Raw genomic sequence first — 19892 nt, 5'->3', positions numbered from 1 at the left:
ATGGATGTGCTCAGAGCTGGTTTATGCCAGCTCTGAGCACATCCAAGATCACTGCCCTCAAGATATCCATTTCTCTGTTTACCAAAAGGTTTCTGCCATGGGTGGCAGTGGTTAGCCCAAAGCTATCTAAGTGATATGCCCCAAATCATAAACATTTTTCCGCAACCAGCTGGTTTATGCCAGCTCTGAGCACATCCAAGATCACCTCCCATGATACTTTGCATGATCTCCTCTCCTGATTCTGTTCTTTTGTCTTTCCCACAATGCTTTGCACTGGTTGAAGCATGTTATTTGGGTTTTTTTTTTTTTTTTTTTAAATTTTGCAAGATATCCATTTCTGTGGTTACCAAAAGGTTTCTGTCATGGGTGGCAATGGTTAGCCCAAAGCCACCTAAGTGGTATGCCCCAAATCAAAAAACATTTTTCTGCAACCAGCTGGTTTATGCCTGCTCTGAGCACATACAAGATCACCTATAATCCTTTGCACAATCTCCTCTCTCAACTCCACTTTTCTTTGTTATGAATTGGAAATGGCATCATTTCCACGTCGCAAAATCATGACAAATTGATTTACTGCTGTCCAAAATTTAGTAGGTGTCGCCAAAGATGTTTACACATCAAAAATGAATGGTATTAGGCCCAAAGATACACCAAGAGGAAGGAGAATCATTGATATCGTACAAGTATTAGATGATGTGGCTAGGGTTAAAGATCTAACAGAGAACAGGATGGGATGAGAAAAAATAGCAAATGGAATGCTGATAGTCCAGGACTGATTTGTACTGTCATAGTGCCCAGTATGCCCATTGAGTATAATTTGCCCACAGATTTAGGTGACAGTGATGAATCCATAAGAAAGTTCATCATTTAGCATTAATATGATTCTTGAATCAGACCATATGATTCAAGGAAGCAAAGCTTTTACAGTATCAGTGAAAAGTAAATAAACCACTACCTATGTGTTTTGCACTGCACTTCCCATAGATACCAATCCATGGCCCTTTGAATTTCTCTAAGCCACTAGCATGAATTACCCACAGACTACTACTTATTACAGTGACCAGCCGCTAAAAGAAACTTTGTGCAGTCTAATCTGTAATTTGTCACCCTCGGTTTGAATTAATGTCTTCTAGTTCCAGTGTTATTTAATGCTATAAAAGTTTTATTATTATTTTTTTTTTTTAGTTAAATCAATTCAAGACATACATGCACCTCATCCTAGAAATGGCCTACATTGCCAGAGGGTTTCTATTTGAACAGAAGGCACATAAGCAGATTCCTTTACTTAAATTTTATATATAATTTAAGTAAAGGAACTTGTATATAATTTAAGTAAATAATATATATATATAAAACTTAAGTGAGAATAATGTTTAAAAAATAAAAATAAATAAATAAAAATGCCAGCAGCATGGCAAGACAGAAGAGCGAAAATTGTGAAATTATACGTAATGATCAAATCAACAGGGAGGGAAGAGAATAAAATTATTGCAGCAGAAACTCTTGTAGATAATTTAGAAAGTCTAATTACAAAGATAATAAAATATAATCAATTAAATTTTGAATAGCCAATTAAATGAAATTTAACGGCGCCCCCCTCTGACGGGTATCAGGTCCAAATTTATGTGAAATATCACAAGCAGAGATGTGAACAGCTACAATAAAATAAAATAAAACAGAAATAGACTGACCATTATGCCCCATCTCAACAGAGGACCACAAGGCCAATAATGGTCGGGGGGGGGGGGAAATCGCTGCATTTAGATTGCTAGACAAATTGCCACAAAGGTGAATCAATCAAAAGATCAGTCCACCAGCCGATCCCCAGATCGAACCGACAATGCAGAGGACTTAAATAGCAGTGGTCCTGATGCAGCAAAAATTAAAAATAGGACAGATACAAGCACTCAAATGCAAAGCCACACCACTCCACTGACAAAAGTAATCTTAACCAGATTATATAGGCAAATCATGTATCTGTCCCTTTTTAATTTTTGCTGCATCAGGACCACCGCTATTCAAGTCCTCTGCATTGGCGGTTCGATCTGGGGATCAGATGGTGGACTGATCTTTTGATCGATTCGCCTTTGCGGCGATTTGTCTAGCAATCAAAATGCAGCAATTCTCTGACCATTATTGGCCTTGTGGTCCTCTGTTGAGATGGGGCATAATGTCAGTCTATTTCTGTTTTGTTTTATTTTATTGTAGTTGTTCACATCTCTGCTCGTGATATTTCACATAAATTTGAACCTGGTGCCCGTCAGAGGGGGTGCCGTTAAATTTCATTTAATTGGCTATTCAAAATTTAATTGATTATATTTTATTATCTTTGTATTTAGATTTTCTAAATTATCTTCGAGTTGTTGTTATTTTGGTTTTTAGGAGCATTAGCAACTAAGGCCATATTGCTTCGGGGATATGCAGTGGTCATTCCCTGACCTTTCCGCATCCTCCGTATAGTCATGGTCTCGAATCCCGGTCTAATCAAGAAGCATGTGTGCTATGCACTGCTGCTCCTGCCCACCTGGCTACGGAGGTGCCTTTATCTTCGAGAGTTTCTGCTGCAATAATTTTATTCTCTTCCCCCCCCCGTTGGTTCGATCATTACGTATAATTTTTTTTATTTTTTAATCATTATTCTCACTTAAGTTTATATCTCAAGTGTCATGTAGAGGAAAGTGCTTTTTGCTGCCTCTGATGTATGCTTTACCCCTTTTTTATGTAATATTCAGTTTTCAATTATTTCAAACATTATTCAAATATAAGTGTGTGTGTGTGTGTGTTTATATTAATATGCATACATAAACAGATAACATTAATTATAATTTAAAAGAAAATACACATGTTTACTTAATAGGTAGCTCATTTCTTGTGCCCATTGTAAATATGGTATGTGCCGAGCAGGAGTATATACCTTGATACAATAACTCAGACTGTCAAGCCTTTGTGAAACTACTCAGTCTATTGAGAATAAGGAACATTCCAAAAGTATTGGAAGGGATCATCCAATCAAGGTTATTTATTGGCTTGCTGCAAAGTGGTTTGCTGGTGGTCATGTGTGGAGAAGAGTCTTGCTGAGATTTGTTCTTCATCTTGGAATTTCATTCCTTAATGGGAAGAACTTCTATAGAATGGATATGTTCAGTTTGATTATGGTTAGTTGTCAGAATCCAATTCAGGTTAGTGTGAAAATACTTCTAGTGGTAGTAATCAGCTTTTCTATGTAGCAGTTGAGCCATCTCAGAATCTAGTATTCCACAGATTGGAATCTCCTGAGATTAACAGGATGGGAGGCAGAGGCCCATACATGAGAGCCATATAGAGGATACACATCTCACTATATAGCATGTTATGAGAGATGGAACACCATATCCCATTTATTCCTTGTCTAACAGACCACATGTCCCAAGGTTTTTTTTTTTTTTTTTTTTTTTGCATGTGCAAGGTGAGGGGCAAATGTGAGTTTGTAATCGCATTTGTTTGGGTTAAAGGCAAGACCAGTGTGATTGAGATAGGAGACATCCTTAGAAATCAGTTGGGCATTTAGATTATCACTGGAGTGAATGAAGATCTGAAGCTTGCCGACATGAAAGGAAATTCTCATACAGTGAGAGAAAGAGGGTCAGTGGTAAAAAAAAGGTTAAGAGGGGGTCAGTGGTAACAGAAGCAAAGCAAAGAGGATTGCACTGTACAAGGTGTAGATTGGAACTATGTCCTGAGGTACTTTTGTTTGCGTACTGGTTAGAAGCAATTTGTGGCAAGAAGTGGTACCCTGATCAGATGGTAATCATTCAGTAATTTAGAAGAGCTTTTACAGTCTGTTAAATGCCAATTCAGTATCAAAAAAATTCATACATTCATTCATTTTGCTCACCCTTCTCAGAGCTATATAAACTCCAGTCATATTTCCCTAAGGGCCTAGTTATTTATTTTATTTTGTTGGATACCTGGACATATGAGTGCATTATCACAGTTCATTTATATAGAAATTATAACATTTCTGTTGCTGCAAGCAATTGTTCAATAAAATAAATCTGAATATTTAATAAACATCCACACAACTTTTATTAATTTATTATTTTTAATTTTTCAACACATTTCATCTTCCGATTTTTTAACAGGTCTCTTCTTGGATGAGATATTGGGTTTCATTATGGGGAACTTCACTGCTATATTACCCGCCAAAATCATTAAGAGGTCATGACAGGAGTGATGTAAGTATTCATCGCTTGAAGTATCAGATTATTATCAATAAATATCTGTTTTTACCAAGTCCTACATAATAAATTAAATGTTAGTTAAAATGATATACTGGCATACCCATTCCAGAAAATGAAACTGCATATATTAGTAATGGTAATAGTATAAATTATTGTTAAGCAAAAGTTTTTTTGTGTTTTGGTATATATTTTACTGGAAAATTGCTGGAGAGGCCTTCATCCTGCAGTGGATTGAAAATGACTGATGATGATGATATATTTTACATCACAACATTCCTTAGAGGATTAATGAAGATGGAAATAAGCAATAGAATAAATAAAGCACGAAGTTTAGGAAGCCAGCTAAACAAATTTATTTGAAATAAAAGAGAAATTAACCACAAGATGACAAAATTATAAAAATAAATGGAGCTAACAGATGGAAGTAATGCCAAGACCATATTACAAACAAGTAAATGAGGAAAGTTTTGGAGCAACAAAGATCTAGTCAAAGGTAGCATAAATATCTAAAAAAGATGGAAGAAGGGAGATTAGCTAAATAGATATTTGAATCAAAAATGAATGATAATTAGGACACCAAAAGGAAGGTAGATCTGTTGTGCCAAGTGAGTATAAAAAAAAAAAAATCAGGTTTACTCTAGCTGAGGGTACAGATCTAACAGGAAATAGTGTGGAGAAAAACTAATGAATAGGAAGCTGATAGTTAAGGTGGACTAATTTGTGCTGTGTTAGTGACCTGTAGAAGATTGGATATTTTAAAATATATAAATAATAAATAAATTTCCATTTATTCTCAATATGGCTGAGGCCAGAAGAGTTTACATATTAATTGTGACTTCAAGCATACTGAATTGATTAAGGGCAGCCAGGCTTCCAATGCCACAGTTAATAATGGGCTGTGCATTTTTCAAGGCAGCAGACAGGTTTGAACCCACAGCCTCCTTACTTGTGGCCACTTACACTAATCACTAGACCATGGCAGAATTGTTTCCCCATTTCTGTATTAATCCTTAAATAGTTTATTTTTGTGATGTTTTGTTATTGACTGGTTATAAAACAACACTGTAACAGTGATAAGCTATTGTGCCACTGGGTTTTTACTTCAAATGAGAAAAATAAGGGGACAGATCTAATAGGAATTGTGACTGCAAATGGCTGAGGCCACAAGAGTTTAAATGTTCACGCTGTCTGCAAATCTACTGAATTGAGGGCAGCTGGTGCTACAGTTCATTCACATGTACTGTGCATTTTTTTGAGATGGCAGACAGGATTGAACCCACAGTGGATGGGGTTGCTAACAGGAAATTAGACTCAAATATAGAGTGAGTTGAATTTGTATTAAAAACTAAATAAACTTCTTTTTTTACATGCTGTTTTGCAAGGTAATGATTATTGCGACTATTAGTTGTGTATCATCGAATTGAAAAATATGTTTTTTTGTACTTGCTGGATACCAAAGAGTAGAAAAACAGTTTAATTCAAAAACGGTTACTACTGTGGGTCCTCTCTAGTGTTGAAAGGTTACACTTATATTTAATAAAGATTTTGTATCTTATTACATTGTTTCCTTTCAGAATACCAAACAGAAGGTAAGATGAGATTTTTATTTGAGTATATGTGTGAGTGAAAGATCTGTGTATTTGTTGTTATGCATGCAGTGATATGAATGGTTTTAAATGCTAGTGTACTTTGTTACTAACATAAAGCAAGTATGATACCTTTGATTTTATTCAGTTCCATCAAAAAGAGAATTCAGTTCCATCAAAAAGAGAACTTTCAGTGTTTGATAAGTTAACATAAGAATGATTTTTAAAGTCATATCTTTAAAAACTGATGCATTTCACCTTAATATTTCAGTGATTGTTATGCACAAAAAATTTTTCTTTCAGATTTTTCACTAAGTACTTTTAATATTATAATGGTGGCCATGTAGTATTAATATGAGGTTTCCCAAAATTAAGGTAACAAATTTTTTTTTTTTTTTTTTTTTTAATAATGGTGAAAGGGAATGAGATGAAACGCGGTAGACAGATAGACCCATTAATAACGTTCAAAAAGACCGCCAGTGCAGTGTTGCAGTATTGTTGCCTCACGGCAGATGCCAGTTGAAAAATGGCAGATACCATTGCGAGTGTGGTCCAAACAGGTATTCATGAGGTTATTCCCTTTTTTGAAAGCAAAAGGATTTTCACCAAGTGACATTCACCGTGAACTGGTTGCTGTGTATGGTGAAAAGGTGATGACAAAGAAGCAGGTGTTTTTGGTGCAATGATTTTAAAGTGGGCTGTTGAGCAAGACAACATTTCGCACATTAAGGGCATCATTCTTGAAAACAGGCGAGTGAAATTGCACAAATAGTGAACATGAGTAAGTCGACTGTTCATGAAATTGTTCATGATGTCCTTGGCTTTCGAAAGGTGTGCTGCCGCTGGGTCCCTCGACAATTGTCAGAGGAGGACAAAGCAAAATGCATGGGGATGTGTCTGGAGAACCTGTTGTGATACAGCGACGAAGGAGGGGATTTTCTTGCTGGCATAGTCACAGCAGACAAAACATGGGTTCATCGCTTTACCCCCGGAGAGCAAACAAGACTCCATGACCTGGAAACATCCACAATCTCCTGTGCACAAAAAATTCAAAACTGTTCCCAGTGTTCAAAAAGTCATGGCCACAGTGTTCTGGGATCGCCAAGGTGTTCTGTTGGTGGATTTCTTTCCGAAGGGAGGAACAATCAATGCAACATTGGAAAAACTGAAAGCCAACATTCGACGCAAATGACCAGGACTCCTGACATGCGGTGTGATTTTGTTGCACGACAACGCAATTCCACGCACTGTCCACACCACTCGTGAGTGGTTGCGCTGTAATTGTTGGGAAACCGTCACATCCCCCCCCCCCCCCCCACTACAGCCTAGACTTAGTGCCTTCAGACTTCCATTTGTTTGGCCCTCTGAAAAAACACCTTTCAGGAAAGCATTTCACCATGGATGAGGAAGTTCATCAGGCAGTGCAATGTTATGTTGGTTTACTGCGTGTGGGCACAGACTTCTTCAGTACTGGTATCGATAAACTGATCCGTTGTTGGGACAAGTGCATCAATAAAACTGGAGACTTTGTGGAGAAATAGTGCATGTTCACTTATTTCTTTGTGTGTAATTTCAACTTTATATTATTAAACATCATCGAGAGAGAAAATATGTTACCTTATTTTTCAGACACACCCCGTACATTAACAGATAATACAGACTTTTAGTGGATGTTCTGCCCATAACTGAATTGTTGGTCGATCTGTATAATTTTTGTTTTGTCATCAGTATTCAAATTCCAGTTGCAGTCTCATTTCATGCTTTCATTATAAATTGTTGTAAAATGTTACAGAAAGACTTTTGCTTCTAAGTGTAAGTCTTATGTAAGAACCCTCACTTAGCAAAGTATGTTTGAACCTAGAAATACCTTTCCCTTATCATGACTTTAAACAAGTTGTTTCTTTTGTGGATTATTTCCATTAAGAAGACTATAATTTAAATCACTGTTACAGTGGTTTAAACTGTAATTTCTTAATAGAAATACCTGATCATAAAATTTTGGATGTAATCGATAGCTGTAAAATTTTGGCTTGGGATTCAAAAATTTCAAGACTGCAAATATTCTCTGAATATTTTCATTTTAATTAAATTAAAGGGGTAGATTATAGACAGATGCATGTAATACATTAAATTGGCTAATGCTTGCTTAAATAGGGTTTTTAATTATTTAAATTCATTCTAGATCTTAATATTTCCATAACTGTTTCAGTGATTCTTGTACACAATGTTTCTTTTCAGATTTTTCAAAATTACATCTGCTTTTAAAATTATTATATGAAATAATTAATAATATACATTTTTCAGTTCAAAACAAATCCTAGCAAAATAACATCAGTTGTAGGATGGACAGTAATAAGAAGTGAAAATCCCCTTCAACCTGATGCCTTTCAGCTCTCTGATCCAGTGAAGCATAATGCATATAAATTTAGGGCTGGAACACAAACCAGGGCAATAGAATGGTGTACATACTTACATGATGCCACAAAGCAATATCATCAGACAAATGTGAGTGTTAAATTTATTGCTTTTGTATTTGTTATTTTTTTGTAACTAGAGTTTGAAGTAACACATCAACAAATTTGGAGTGTGTTGGTATGTGAGGTGTACGATCACAGGGAACTTTCTGCTTTCACAAAAGATTGTTAGTGCCAAGAACTCAGCACCAAGGCTTGGTCTTTTGTCCAACATGGAGACAAATGCCATTAGCCAAACAGGCTAATCTGCTATACATTTGCCGCCTCCGTAGCCAGATGGGCAGGAGCAGCAGTGCATAGCACACACTTCTTGATTAGACCGGGGTTTGATCCCGTGACCACCAAATACGGATGCGGAAAGATCAGGGAATGACCACCACATATCCCCGGAGCAATATGTCCTTAGTTGCTAATGCTCCTAAAAACCAAATAAACAACAACAAGCTATACATTTAAAAATCTGAGGCACTGCCAATACAACTGTTTCAAAGCTAATTGGCTTCTCATGAGCTGGCAAGTGACCTCTATTAGTGAATGTATGCTGAACTATATGATTAATGCATTTCTAAGCAAACAGCCAAGTGGTCAATGAAAGAAAAACTTCCATTTAAACGCAATAATCATGTATATCTCCATGAAAAGTTTCCACTATTTAACATATCTGAGATTTCAAACTTCTGTATTGAGTTTCCCCCACATTCATATATCATTGTATTTTCTGGGTTAACCAGTTCTAGGAGAAATGCACACATAATGATTGTGTTTAAATGGAAATTTTCTTCTGTACATTACTTGACAAAATACGTTATTCACACAGTTTGGCATATGTCTACTGGTAGAAGCCACCTTTTGGCTGATGAGAAGTCATTAAGTGTTGAAACAGCTGTCTTGGTGAGGTGTGTTTTTTTTTTTTTTTTTTTTGTATGAAAAGCCCAAACATGAAAGGTATTAGAACCTATAGTACTTAGCACCATGCATGGGTTAAAGGTTGAGAAGATGAAAGAAGATATGTGTTGACATTAAACTTGAATTTCTGTAGATTGTAATTTTCAGAAAATACATGTGAAGGGAGGCTGTCCAGAAAACAGAAGTTGAAGGAATAAATGAGGAAGAAGAAAAAGTTAATTCTCTGGGTTTGAAGTTGAACAGTAAAAGGATGCTGACTGGTTGTGGCACATATTCTAACTGGTTTGGAAGAGAGAGTGGGGGAGCAGAATTATAGAAGCCAATTTGGAAGAACAATTCCCATAGAAGTATCTATAGAAAAGTCATGCAACAGAAACAGAGAATGGAGATACTTTGTAAGAGATGGGTCAGTAATTAACCTAACTGCCCTATTTGAATGGAGTTTAGAAGCCTACAAAAGGTTATGGGGGCCACTGCCCCAGATGAAGGACCAATATTCCAATTGGTAGGGCAGATTTGAAATTTATACAGAGTGAATAGTTGTTTAGAAGAAAAGTAACACCAATAGCAAAAGAGAACCCAGTTTTTTAGATGTAGGGGTAGCAATATTTGTGATGTGCTTATGCGAAGAGAGATGAGAAGTTGGAGATATCCCCTAACTTCTGAGTTTTAGACGGATTGAAATCAACTAAGTTATCTCACCCAATCTAAGTTACCTTTGCCCTACCAGAAAATTATGTGGAGATCAGCATTTTAAAGAATTGGTAGTGGATATTTGAGAAGTTGAAGCTGTTTGTGCAGAGCAAGTTTTCTCAAACCGGGAGGTGGAATGTAATGTTCCATCATCAGCAAAATTATAAATAGGATTTCTGATCAATGGAAGAAGGTCATTAATATACAAGAGGAAAAGAGTAGGAGAAAGAACTTAACCTTAGGGAACACCAGCATTATTACAAAAATTAGAAGACTCTGCCATCACCCACAGTGAGAAAACTGGATACTCATTTACAAAAAACAGTTGGCAAACCATAAGATGGAAGCTTATGTAGAAGACCTTTATGCTAAACACAATCAAAAGCCTTTGAAATGTCAAGAGCAACTGCTTGAGTTTCACCACTTTTCCATTTAATTTGTCAATAGATGGGTCATTCAAGGTAACTTAGCCAGTTCATCACCAGCAGACTGACAGAATCCATACTGTTGATCAGATCAGATGGAAGGTTTCTAGATAGTTTAGGAGTTGCAGTTAATGGATTTCTCATTAATTTAGAACATGTAGATATAAGCAAATGGGACAATAATTGGATCAGAAGGACTTGTCACCCTTTTTTGGGACTGGCTGGATATGAGCAAATTTTCAAGGAGAAGAAAAACTCCACTGACACAACCCATATTAGTGATAATTGATCAGATGAAAGGTTTTCAGATAGTTTTGAGTTCATGGTCAACGGATTTTTCCATTACTTTGGGAAAAGTGGGGGTACGTTCAGTGGGGCAATAATTGTACAGAGGGTTTGTCACCACCAGGAACTAACTGGATTTGAGCAAATTTTCAAGCAGAAGGAAAAATACCAGTGGAGTAAGAAAGTATAAAAAGGTGACATAAAACAGGAGCACAGTATTTGAATACAACAGAAATGCCATCAGAATCTGTCACTTTCTTGGCTCAAGGTCATTCAGAATTCTTCTAACATCATTCTCTTGTTTTTAGTTCTTGTTTCCATTTCAGTTGGGTAAGTAATCCTTGCCCAGGTAAATTGTACACACTTACTTGACTCACCCAAATAGTCCATCTACTCAAATCAGAACATCCACAAAAGACTGCTGAATATAACTCTCCATCCACCAAATACTCCTTGGCTTCCCATTTTTAACAAGAAAATATTGGACAGCTTTCTCCTTACAATAATTTTAGGTTATTAGCATTAGTAGAAGCATACAATGCAAGAAAGCAAGCTTATGCTGCATCAGCACAAAAAAAAATTTTTTTTTTACCCCTCTGTTCATTCCAAATACCTGTACAGCTCTGCCTTACATTTATTTAGGCTATCAACTTCCACAACAAAAGATGAAAGTCTGTTCCACCAATCAACTACCCACTGGCTAAAGGCAAACTTCTGCACATCTATCCTACAACTGTCTTTCCTCAATTTGAATTTATACCCTCTCAGGTGATTATTCTGAGCAAGAGGAAAAATCCCATCACCATTGAGCATGCTCAAACCATTCAAGGCTTTATACACCTCAGTCAGATCACCTCGCAAGTGCCTAGTCTCCAGACACTGTAATCTGCAAAACTTAAGCCTTTCTTCGTAAGAGCAACCCTTCGTTCCATTCACTAATCTTGTTGCCCTTCTCTATACTCCTTCCAACAGCTCTACATCCTTCTTGAAATGAGGCCTCCAGACCTGCATACAGTACTCAAGGTGTGGCCTGACCATTGCCTTATACAAGGGGATAATCACCTCCTTATCCCAGCTAGAAAAATTCCTGTATATCATTGACAAGACACCATGAGCTACTCTTGCAGACCGTCTGCACTGCTCAGAAAACTTCATATCTGCCTGCACAATTACCCCCATGTCCTTTTCATTCTCTACCACTGTCAGTGTAGTACCACAGAGTTGATATGTTATTCTAGCGTTACTACTTCCCATATGTAGTAATTGACATTTTGTCAATGTTAAACTTCATTTGCCACCTCTCATCCCATCTGCTCAACCTTTCTAGATCCTGTTGCAGCAGTGTACTGTCATTAGTGTCCTTAACAACTCTGCCAAACTTCTTATCGTCTGAAAACTTGGACATTAAACCTGATATACCATCATCAATATCATTTATAAATACAGAAAACAACAATGGACCCAACACTGAACCCTGGGGTACTCCACTAATAACATTAGTTCACGAAGAGCAGTGTCCATTGATTACCACTGTCTGTCTTCTCCCACTCAACCATTCCTTTATCCATAGCAGCAATTTGCCTCCAATGCCATGTGCTCCAATTTGGGCAGCAGTCTTCCATGTGCAGCAGTATCAAAAGCCTTCTAAGATCCATATATATAATATCAAAGTTTTTCCCTGCATCCAGTTCCTTTGTGACCACATCATAGTATCCAATCAGATTGGTCAGACAAGACTTCCCCTTAAAAAACCATGCTGTGTCCGAGCTATAACTGAAGTCTTGTCTAGATGATTCTGCAGTGCTTCTTTAACCAGTGCCTCCTTTAATTTCCCTGGAACAGAAGTTAAACTAACAGGTCTATAATTACTTGTGTTGCCCTTTGATCCTTCTTTGTGAATTGGAGTAACATTTGCACATCTCCAGTCCATGGGTAACTCCCCTGAGTCCAAGGAAGCTCTCATAATTATGGCTAAGGGTTTGCTTACTTCCTTTGCTGCTTTAATATAACTGGACAGATCCCATCCATCCCGAGTGCCTTTTTTATGTTTATCTTCAACAATTTCTCCTCCACTTTCCTCTCAGTTATTACAAAATCATCTAGCTCCTCACTGCCAGAGTTTAATTCACCTCTGGCATTCCCCTCCCCGAATAACTCCTTGTGTGTGAATGTAGATGCAAAATACTCATTTAGTTTGTTAGCCACCTCAGCAGGATCATCAACAGTTGAACCATCAATATTCAGTGGACCAATCTGATTCATCCCTTTCCTTCTGGAGTTTACACAGGAAAGAACTCTTTGCTGTTTTTCTTTGCATCCTTTGCTAAAAATTTCTCATAATCTGCCTAATCTCCTTTGTGGCTTGGTTACAGACCAGCTTATATCTATCATAGGCTTCCATGTCACCCATTAATTTATATGTATCCCATGCATTTTAATTCTCTGCCACATGTTTCATCTGACATCCATTTTGGCCTAAACCTTGAACAATATTTCTTAGTTGGTACGAAAAGCATAGTAGCTTCCAAGATTAATTCTTTGAATGCTTCCCATTTTGAGTTTGCTGTTGGTAACATCATCAGTTGGTCCCACCGTATAGAATTTAAATACTGTCTCAGACCTCGTAGTCACCTTTACGAAAGCAAAAACCCTTCCCTTTACCCCTGATGGTAGTTACCTCTTTGAGTAATTCCCACTTCACCACACTGTGATCACTGCCACCTAGTGGTTTCTTTATCTGCAGATTCTTAATGCCTGAAGAATTACTAATCAGATCAAGAGTATTCCTACCTCTAGTTGCCTCCTGAACATGCTGATGTAGAAAACAATCATCCAGTAAATCCACAAAAGCCTTGCTAGTGTGTGAGTGACCAACTCACAAATTCCAGTCAATCTCTGGGAAATTAAAATCCCCCATTAAAAGACTCTCTGATTTACTGGCCCATTCTATTTCCCTGTACAGTATCTTATTTTACTCATCAGAGTCATTAGGCCTATAACACACTCCTACTCTCAATTTTGATCTCCCATTGCTTATGTCACACCAAACTGACTCAACACTTCACTGTCCAGCGATGTCGAATGGCTACACTTCCTTGGATTTTATGTTTCTTAACTAATAACATAGCCACTCCTCCCTTCCTATCCTGTCTATCCTGCCTGTACACATTGTACTCCCCAAATTCCAATTCTGCATTCCTTATATCTGTGTGACACAACATCTCTGATATCCCAACAATATCTGCCTTTGATGTTTTGACCAACACCTCAAATTCATCAAATTTATTTACCAAACTAGCATTGGTGTATATGCAAGTATACATGCACCTGTTCCTATTCTTAGCTACCCTAACACAACCCATGTGTTTGCTTGTGATGCAATGACTCCCAGCAGTCTCTGAAATACCCTGCATCTCATTTTCCAGGCTCCTGCTCATTCCAATAGAAGCAGTGCAAGAATCACTTTCACCTCTGCCAGCAGCTACTGTTAATCTATTAGTTCGTTTATCCCCCTCAAACTAGCAGTTTTCTCACCACCTAATACTGCCTTAATAGCATCAGCAAATATTCTTGCGCCCTTTCTATTTAAGTGTATACCATCCCTGTAGAAGCAGTCTCTCTTGTTAACAAGCACAGACCAGGCTGGTAAAAATTGTACCCTCAGCCTTGCACAATCTCTCCAAGGTTGAATTGATCGACAAGGCTCTCATCATATACTCCCTCCTATTGTGTCTGGGCAGAATTGCAGACACTTCCAGATTCAACCCTAATTCACGGCTTTTTTTTCAACAGTGACCTGTACTTGTTAAGTAATTCCGCCTTTCTCCTACGCTTAATATCATTAGTGCCAATGTGTAAAACAATATCACCTTTTGTGCCCTTAAAAGATGATATCTGCTCTACAACGTCATCAAACCTTTGCCTCTGGCAGACCTAACCTGGTCCTGTTCCACCTATCCTTTTTACACAACGTTTCCCATTTCCCTGACAATACAGTCACCGACAAGTACTAGTTCCTGTGGGACCAGCACATTCTGCCTTGGGGGTTGCCGCTGTGTTGCATGATGATCAAGTGCAAGCTCTGGCGTTGATGTGAGCAGCTGAGAATTTAATGGGCCCCTCAATTTAGATCCTTCAAGCTCTCATATAGGCCCATAACAATGCTGAGTTGTCGCCTGATTGCTTCTCACTCCCTACATCATGCGCACACAAAGACATTCCCCTTGGCAATATCATGTCCCGTATCTGATTGCTCCACAAACATCAAACAAGCAGTGCATTTTAAAAGGGGCAGTTGCCCTCTGTGATTCGGAGGGCAACTGCCCCCTCAGTTCTCCCCTGAGCCACAGCACTCATTAGCTTGACCCTTTTGCTTTGTTGCTCTGGTCTGAGTCATGATTTCGATTCAATTTCAATTTGATTACAAAATTTTAACCCTAAACTTATATCCCAATGCCGTTATAACACTATATGTATATATTTTTTCAGTATCGAGTATTATCTCCAAGTTTCGTTATATAACTTCCGTACAAGTTATGTATTAATAATAATGTTATGTTTATAAAATCTAAATCGTTATATGTATTTAGTTAAAAAAGTACAATTTAATTGACAATGATAATTGTCAATTAAATTGTACCCTTTCCATTAATAAATTTTACTGATTAATTGATAATATTATACAGGGTGATTCACTACCAGTGCGACAAACTTGCAGGAGGTGTAGGGGGAACAAAGACGAATCGGAATCACATAGCATTGCAGGGTCCGAAATGCCTTCGTCATGCAGTAGAGGACATTGAACGGGAGGTCGTGTGAACAGCGATCCCGCTGGAAGTCAGCATTTGTGAACTGTTTCTGTTGAAGAAACCAAGTAGCAAAAGTCCTCCGGAGTGGATAATCCGCAGGCTCCAATGATTGGACATGTTGCAGATGTTATGAACTCATTTGTTTGTTGACAGTATCCTCCATACAGCGGATTGGGAAATACTCAATCGTTGGCCGATCACTCAAGTACTCGTACTCGGATTGCCTTCTGCAAGACGTAGGACATTCTCCTCATTGTCTGGCGTCCTCGTCGTTCGCCCTTGATTCGTGGTACCTCTCGTGAAACAACCAGTCTCATAACCATCTGTGCACCCATGCGAAAATCGTATGATGAGGAGCACGTCTGTGCGGGAAACGTTCCTAGTACAAGCGCAGAGCGGCACGCCCGTTACAGTTCGCAGCTCCATATGTGAGGTGCGTGTCGGCCAGTTCAACGTTTGAATACTCGTCCATCCTACTGCCTCGGGAACCCGTTCGCAAATGCTGACTTCCAGCGGGATCACTGTTCACACGACCTCCCATTCAACGTCCTCTACCACATGACAAAGGCATTTCGGACCCTGCAATGTTATGTGATTCCGATTCGTCTTTGTGCCCCGTACACCTCCTGCAAGTTTGCCGCACTGGTAGTGAATCACCCTGTATACTATATTATACTAAGCTAACCTTGTCTAGTATTGGATATAACATTGTATTGTATAACAATGTTGGCAAGTTATGAATGGTAAATCTACGGACACTAAGCATTAAATAACTTCCAAAATCTCGCTATCTAAATTCAGAATAAACCAAGGATCTCGACTAGGTCTGTAAGCTACTTATAGAAAATAATTTAATATAACAATTAAGTCAATAAAGCGGCTAAATATAGCTAAAAACTTTGTTCGCCGGAGCTGCAAAACTTGTAATGCACATGGATTGGATACCCTTTCTGATACTAAGTAATAACCTACCAATCTCTATCGAAGTTAAAAATTAAACTAAGTATCATAACTAGGAATATAAAGCCTACTCTAAAAAATAAATTAATATGCCAATTTAAGTTAATAAAACAGAAAAAATTTAAAAAAAACTTCTTCTCTATTAGCCGGTACCATAAAAACTTCGCCTGCACAAGGGTACTCTTGTTCTCAAAACCCAAAATGCTCCCACAATATACCTAACAGTTATGGAATAACATAGCTAACAGTTTCTTTTCTAAAATTGATAAATAGCTATAATCAAATATTATGTTGGAACACACCAGAAGAAATGGACTTTAAATGGAAATGGTATTTCTTGATGAAGTAGTGAACAGATAACTGCCAAGAATATACTCGACCATAACAGGCATCAATGTGTAAACCAATGGTAGCCAACCCTTTCCAGCAAAATGCCACATATATTGGAAAATGTGTCACATGCACTTAGGAGCAGGACCAGAAGTCACCCAAAATTTTGGAAGAGAGAGAGAGAGAGAAGGAAAAAAAGAAAAAAATTTAAGAATTTGCTTTCCACTTTTCTATTTAAAAAAAAATGCCATTCAAAAATGGCAAAACAAGATCAGTTTTTCAAAACCCGCTGAACCATGCCCAGTGACACCTTTTTTTTTTTTTTTTTTTTTTTGCCAAGTATGTAAAGGAATTTTATGTTAGGCACTCAAAACGAAAAATAAAAAAAATGAAAGTAGTTTTATGTTTTTAAAATAAATTTAATATAGGTTAACAAAAGGATGTTTATTCTTACAGAATTGATGTCACAAGAAACTTACTAGTGGCCCTACCTACCTGCACTAAACTAATGGTGAAATGTGGTAAATGTGAACTATTGGTTCTTGCCACATTGAAACACTGGTCATAATATCCAACAATAAAAGTGCAATTTAAATTGCATCTATGCATGTGTGTGCCTTCATTTCTGATTTTTCAAATATCAATTATATAACTTGTTATTTTTTACAAATTGATGTGTATCCCACTGATAAGAACTGCATGTGTTTCCGTAGGTTAGCTATTCCTGATTTTAGCCACATATGATTGGCACTGTATAGCCCCAGCAGCTTTTGCCCTAACAATTTTCACTTAAGGGTTGTTTACTAAGTTTCTGGAGAACAACATTAGGTTAAGATTACCAGCTACGAAGAAAAAAAAATAAAACATTGGATTTGTTGTGTGATGATAGTACATTTGCTATGATAACTTTTATACTTTTGTCCCATTATTTAGTTAAACTGGCCAGAGTTTTTATGATAAATAAAACTAAACTTGTTTATACTCCAGCATGACCAGCAAATCAGAAGAGTTTACAATAAGTCACAAATACAGTCATTAATAATCATGTTCAGTAGTCATGGACTTGGACCATGGTCCACTCAAAGAGCATATACTTCTGCATTCTTGTTCCTGACTACTCCGCTACTTCAAGCCTAGCTTTGTTTTCAGAATTTCTGAATCTATATGATTTTCTTATGCCCTCTGTCCAGAACACTCTTTAAACTTGAATAATCAAAGGCTAAACAAACTTTTGACCTGGTTCCTTTTGCAGTAGGTTTTATTTAGCAGTAAAATTAAGAAAGGAAAAAAAAATTTCCTGACCGATTTTCAAATCCCAAGAACTGATTTATCTCCCAGTGAAACTAACTTTAAGAGAAGTCAATTTCTTAGCTTTTGTCATCACAATCAACAAATCTAAAGGTCATACTTTCAACAAACTTGCCATTTTTGCTCATGGACAACTTTACCCAAGTCCATCCCACTGACACCTTAGCTAGCAGTGAAGGGAGCCGAGAGAAACGTTTTTGTAATTACTTTGATATTAATCTTATTTCTTCTCTGAAACAGTTTTGGCAAAATATTCTCAACAAGTATTCTAGTTGTAATATGAAAATGCTAAAAGCTTAAACATAATATAAAAGCTTATATTACAGCAGTCTCTCTCTCTCTCTCCCCCTCCCTCCCTCCCACATATAGAATCTTTAAATTATACACCAAAGCTACTTCAAACAGTGCTAAAATGTAACCATTTCTTGTATATCATTCAGAATAATGTTTAATGACATCTTTCTAATGTTTGTTAAAATTGTATAATTTAAGTACATAAATTTTTCTCAAGCTGTATTTTTATCGTGAAATTCTTAAATTTTATTTTTTTATATTTCGAATATCACTGAATTTCCTAAGCTAAAAATGTGATGTTATTTTTTTCCCACCTCTCCATTTCCTTTCTCTTTCATTTAGCCTCCAGGAAATCTGATGTCATTTGAATAGGCATCTCAAAATGGGGAGAGTGTAAAAATCCTTAATATAAGGATTACCGTTTCTTTTTAATAAAATATATATAAAACTGCCACAGCTCAAATGTGAAAAACTAAGAAGAAGAATTGCATGTGTCACTGGAAATATCCCACCTCTGTGCTGTGCTGTGCTGTGCTTGTATAAATACCACATTGGTGGAAATATTGTGAACTTGCTACAAAACTGGGGAAAAGCAGCTTGGAAATACTTAAATATTTTTATAATTGTCTTTCTACTAGAATTCATCTAGAGTCCTGGACTTGCTCATCATTTAATTTGTTCCTGACCTGATGTCATATTCACTCATTGAGAACCATGACATTACTTAAATCCAGTTAATGGAAAATATCAAAAAATTAAAACAAAAATGCTCATAATTACTGTTATTACCAAAGATAACCATGTGCTCACTTTTACAAGTACTAATGTAATTGTTTCTCTAGGTGTTTATAATCTAAGGGGTGCTTTTATACCAGTTAATTATTATTGCAAAAAGAAAAAATGGTTTCTTTAGTGCTAGTCTCTTGGTAATTATATATACTATTTACCTGTATTTTCATTTTCTGTGTGTGTATGTGTGTGTATATACACACACATACACACACTTTAGACTAAACAAGTGCATTTGAAAAAAAAAGGAGTATGAAAAGTGAAAAAGAAATTCTCTTTTCTAAAGTAAGATTTTGTTGTTCTGCTGATCATCAACACAATTTAGGCAAGTATATTAAGTGTGTGTGTGGGTGTGTATATATATATATATGTAATAATGTAAAGTATGACGATGAGATTTTTTTTTATCTAGGCTAGTAAACAAAACTAAAAATGAAAAATAAAAAAAAATGGTGACACCGAATGCCATTTTTTTAAAACAAATGTCCTCCAGAAAAATGTTATGTACAAATAAGTTGTGAACAATTAATGTTACAGCTCATTGCATGTATGTCCCTCACTTTTGAACTCTGACATCTGCACATTTAAAATTTGAACAACCTGCTTAACACTAAACAGGAAATAATACAATGTAGCTAGCTTCTTGCAGTTAAAGGGCTTAAGAATTACCATAAAGCAAATAGAATAGGAAACTAATACACATTTGTGATTTTTCTTGTATGCATATATATGTATGTATGCACATATTGCTACCAGTTTTACTACTAAATTATTGGAATTCTTGTAGTTAGTATTATTTGTCATGTGTAGTCCC

The 19892-nt window shown here is 36.8% G+C and overlaps 1 protein-coding gene across 1 annotated transcript in view; it reads left to right on the top strand.

Moving 5' to 3' along the window:
• LOC150083925 (ras-specific guanine nucleotide-releasing factor RalGPS1-like) overlaps positions 1–18661 on the top strand; it is a 103061-nt gene extending 84400 nt beyond the window's left edge. Inside the window, exons 14-16 of the mRNA XM_090375622.1 lie at positions 4122–4214; positions 8111–8311; positions 18632–18661. Of these exons, the coding sequence (XP_090231748.1) occupies positions 4122–4214; positions 8111–8311; positions 18632–18661 (324 nt within the window). The remainder of the gene's footprint in view (positions 1–4121; positions 4215–8110; positions 8312–18631) is intronic.
• The last annotated feature ends 1231 nt before the right edge of the window (positions 18662–19892 follow it).

This window comes from Mastigoproctus giganteus, chromosome 6, assembly GCF_048544385.1.
Source record: "Mastigoproctus giganteus isolate SK-2022 chromosome 6, ASM4854438v1, whole genome shotgun sequence".
In the NCBI taxonomy this organism is placed as follows: Eukaryota; Metazoa; Arthropoda; class Arachnida; order Uropygi; family Thelyphonidae; genus Mastigoproctus; species Mastigoproctus giganteus.
This window is presented reverse-complemented; position numbering and strand designations above follow the sequence as displayed.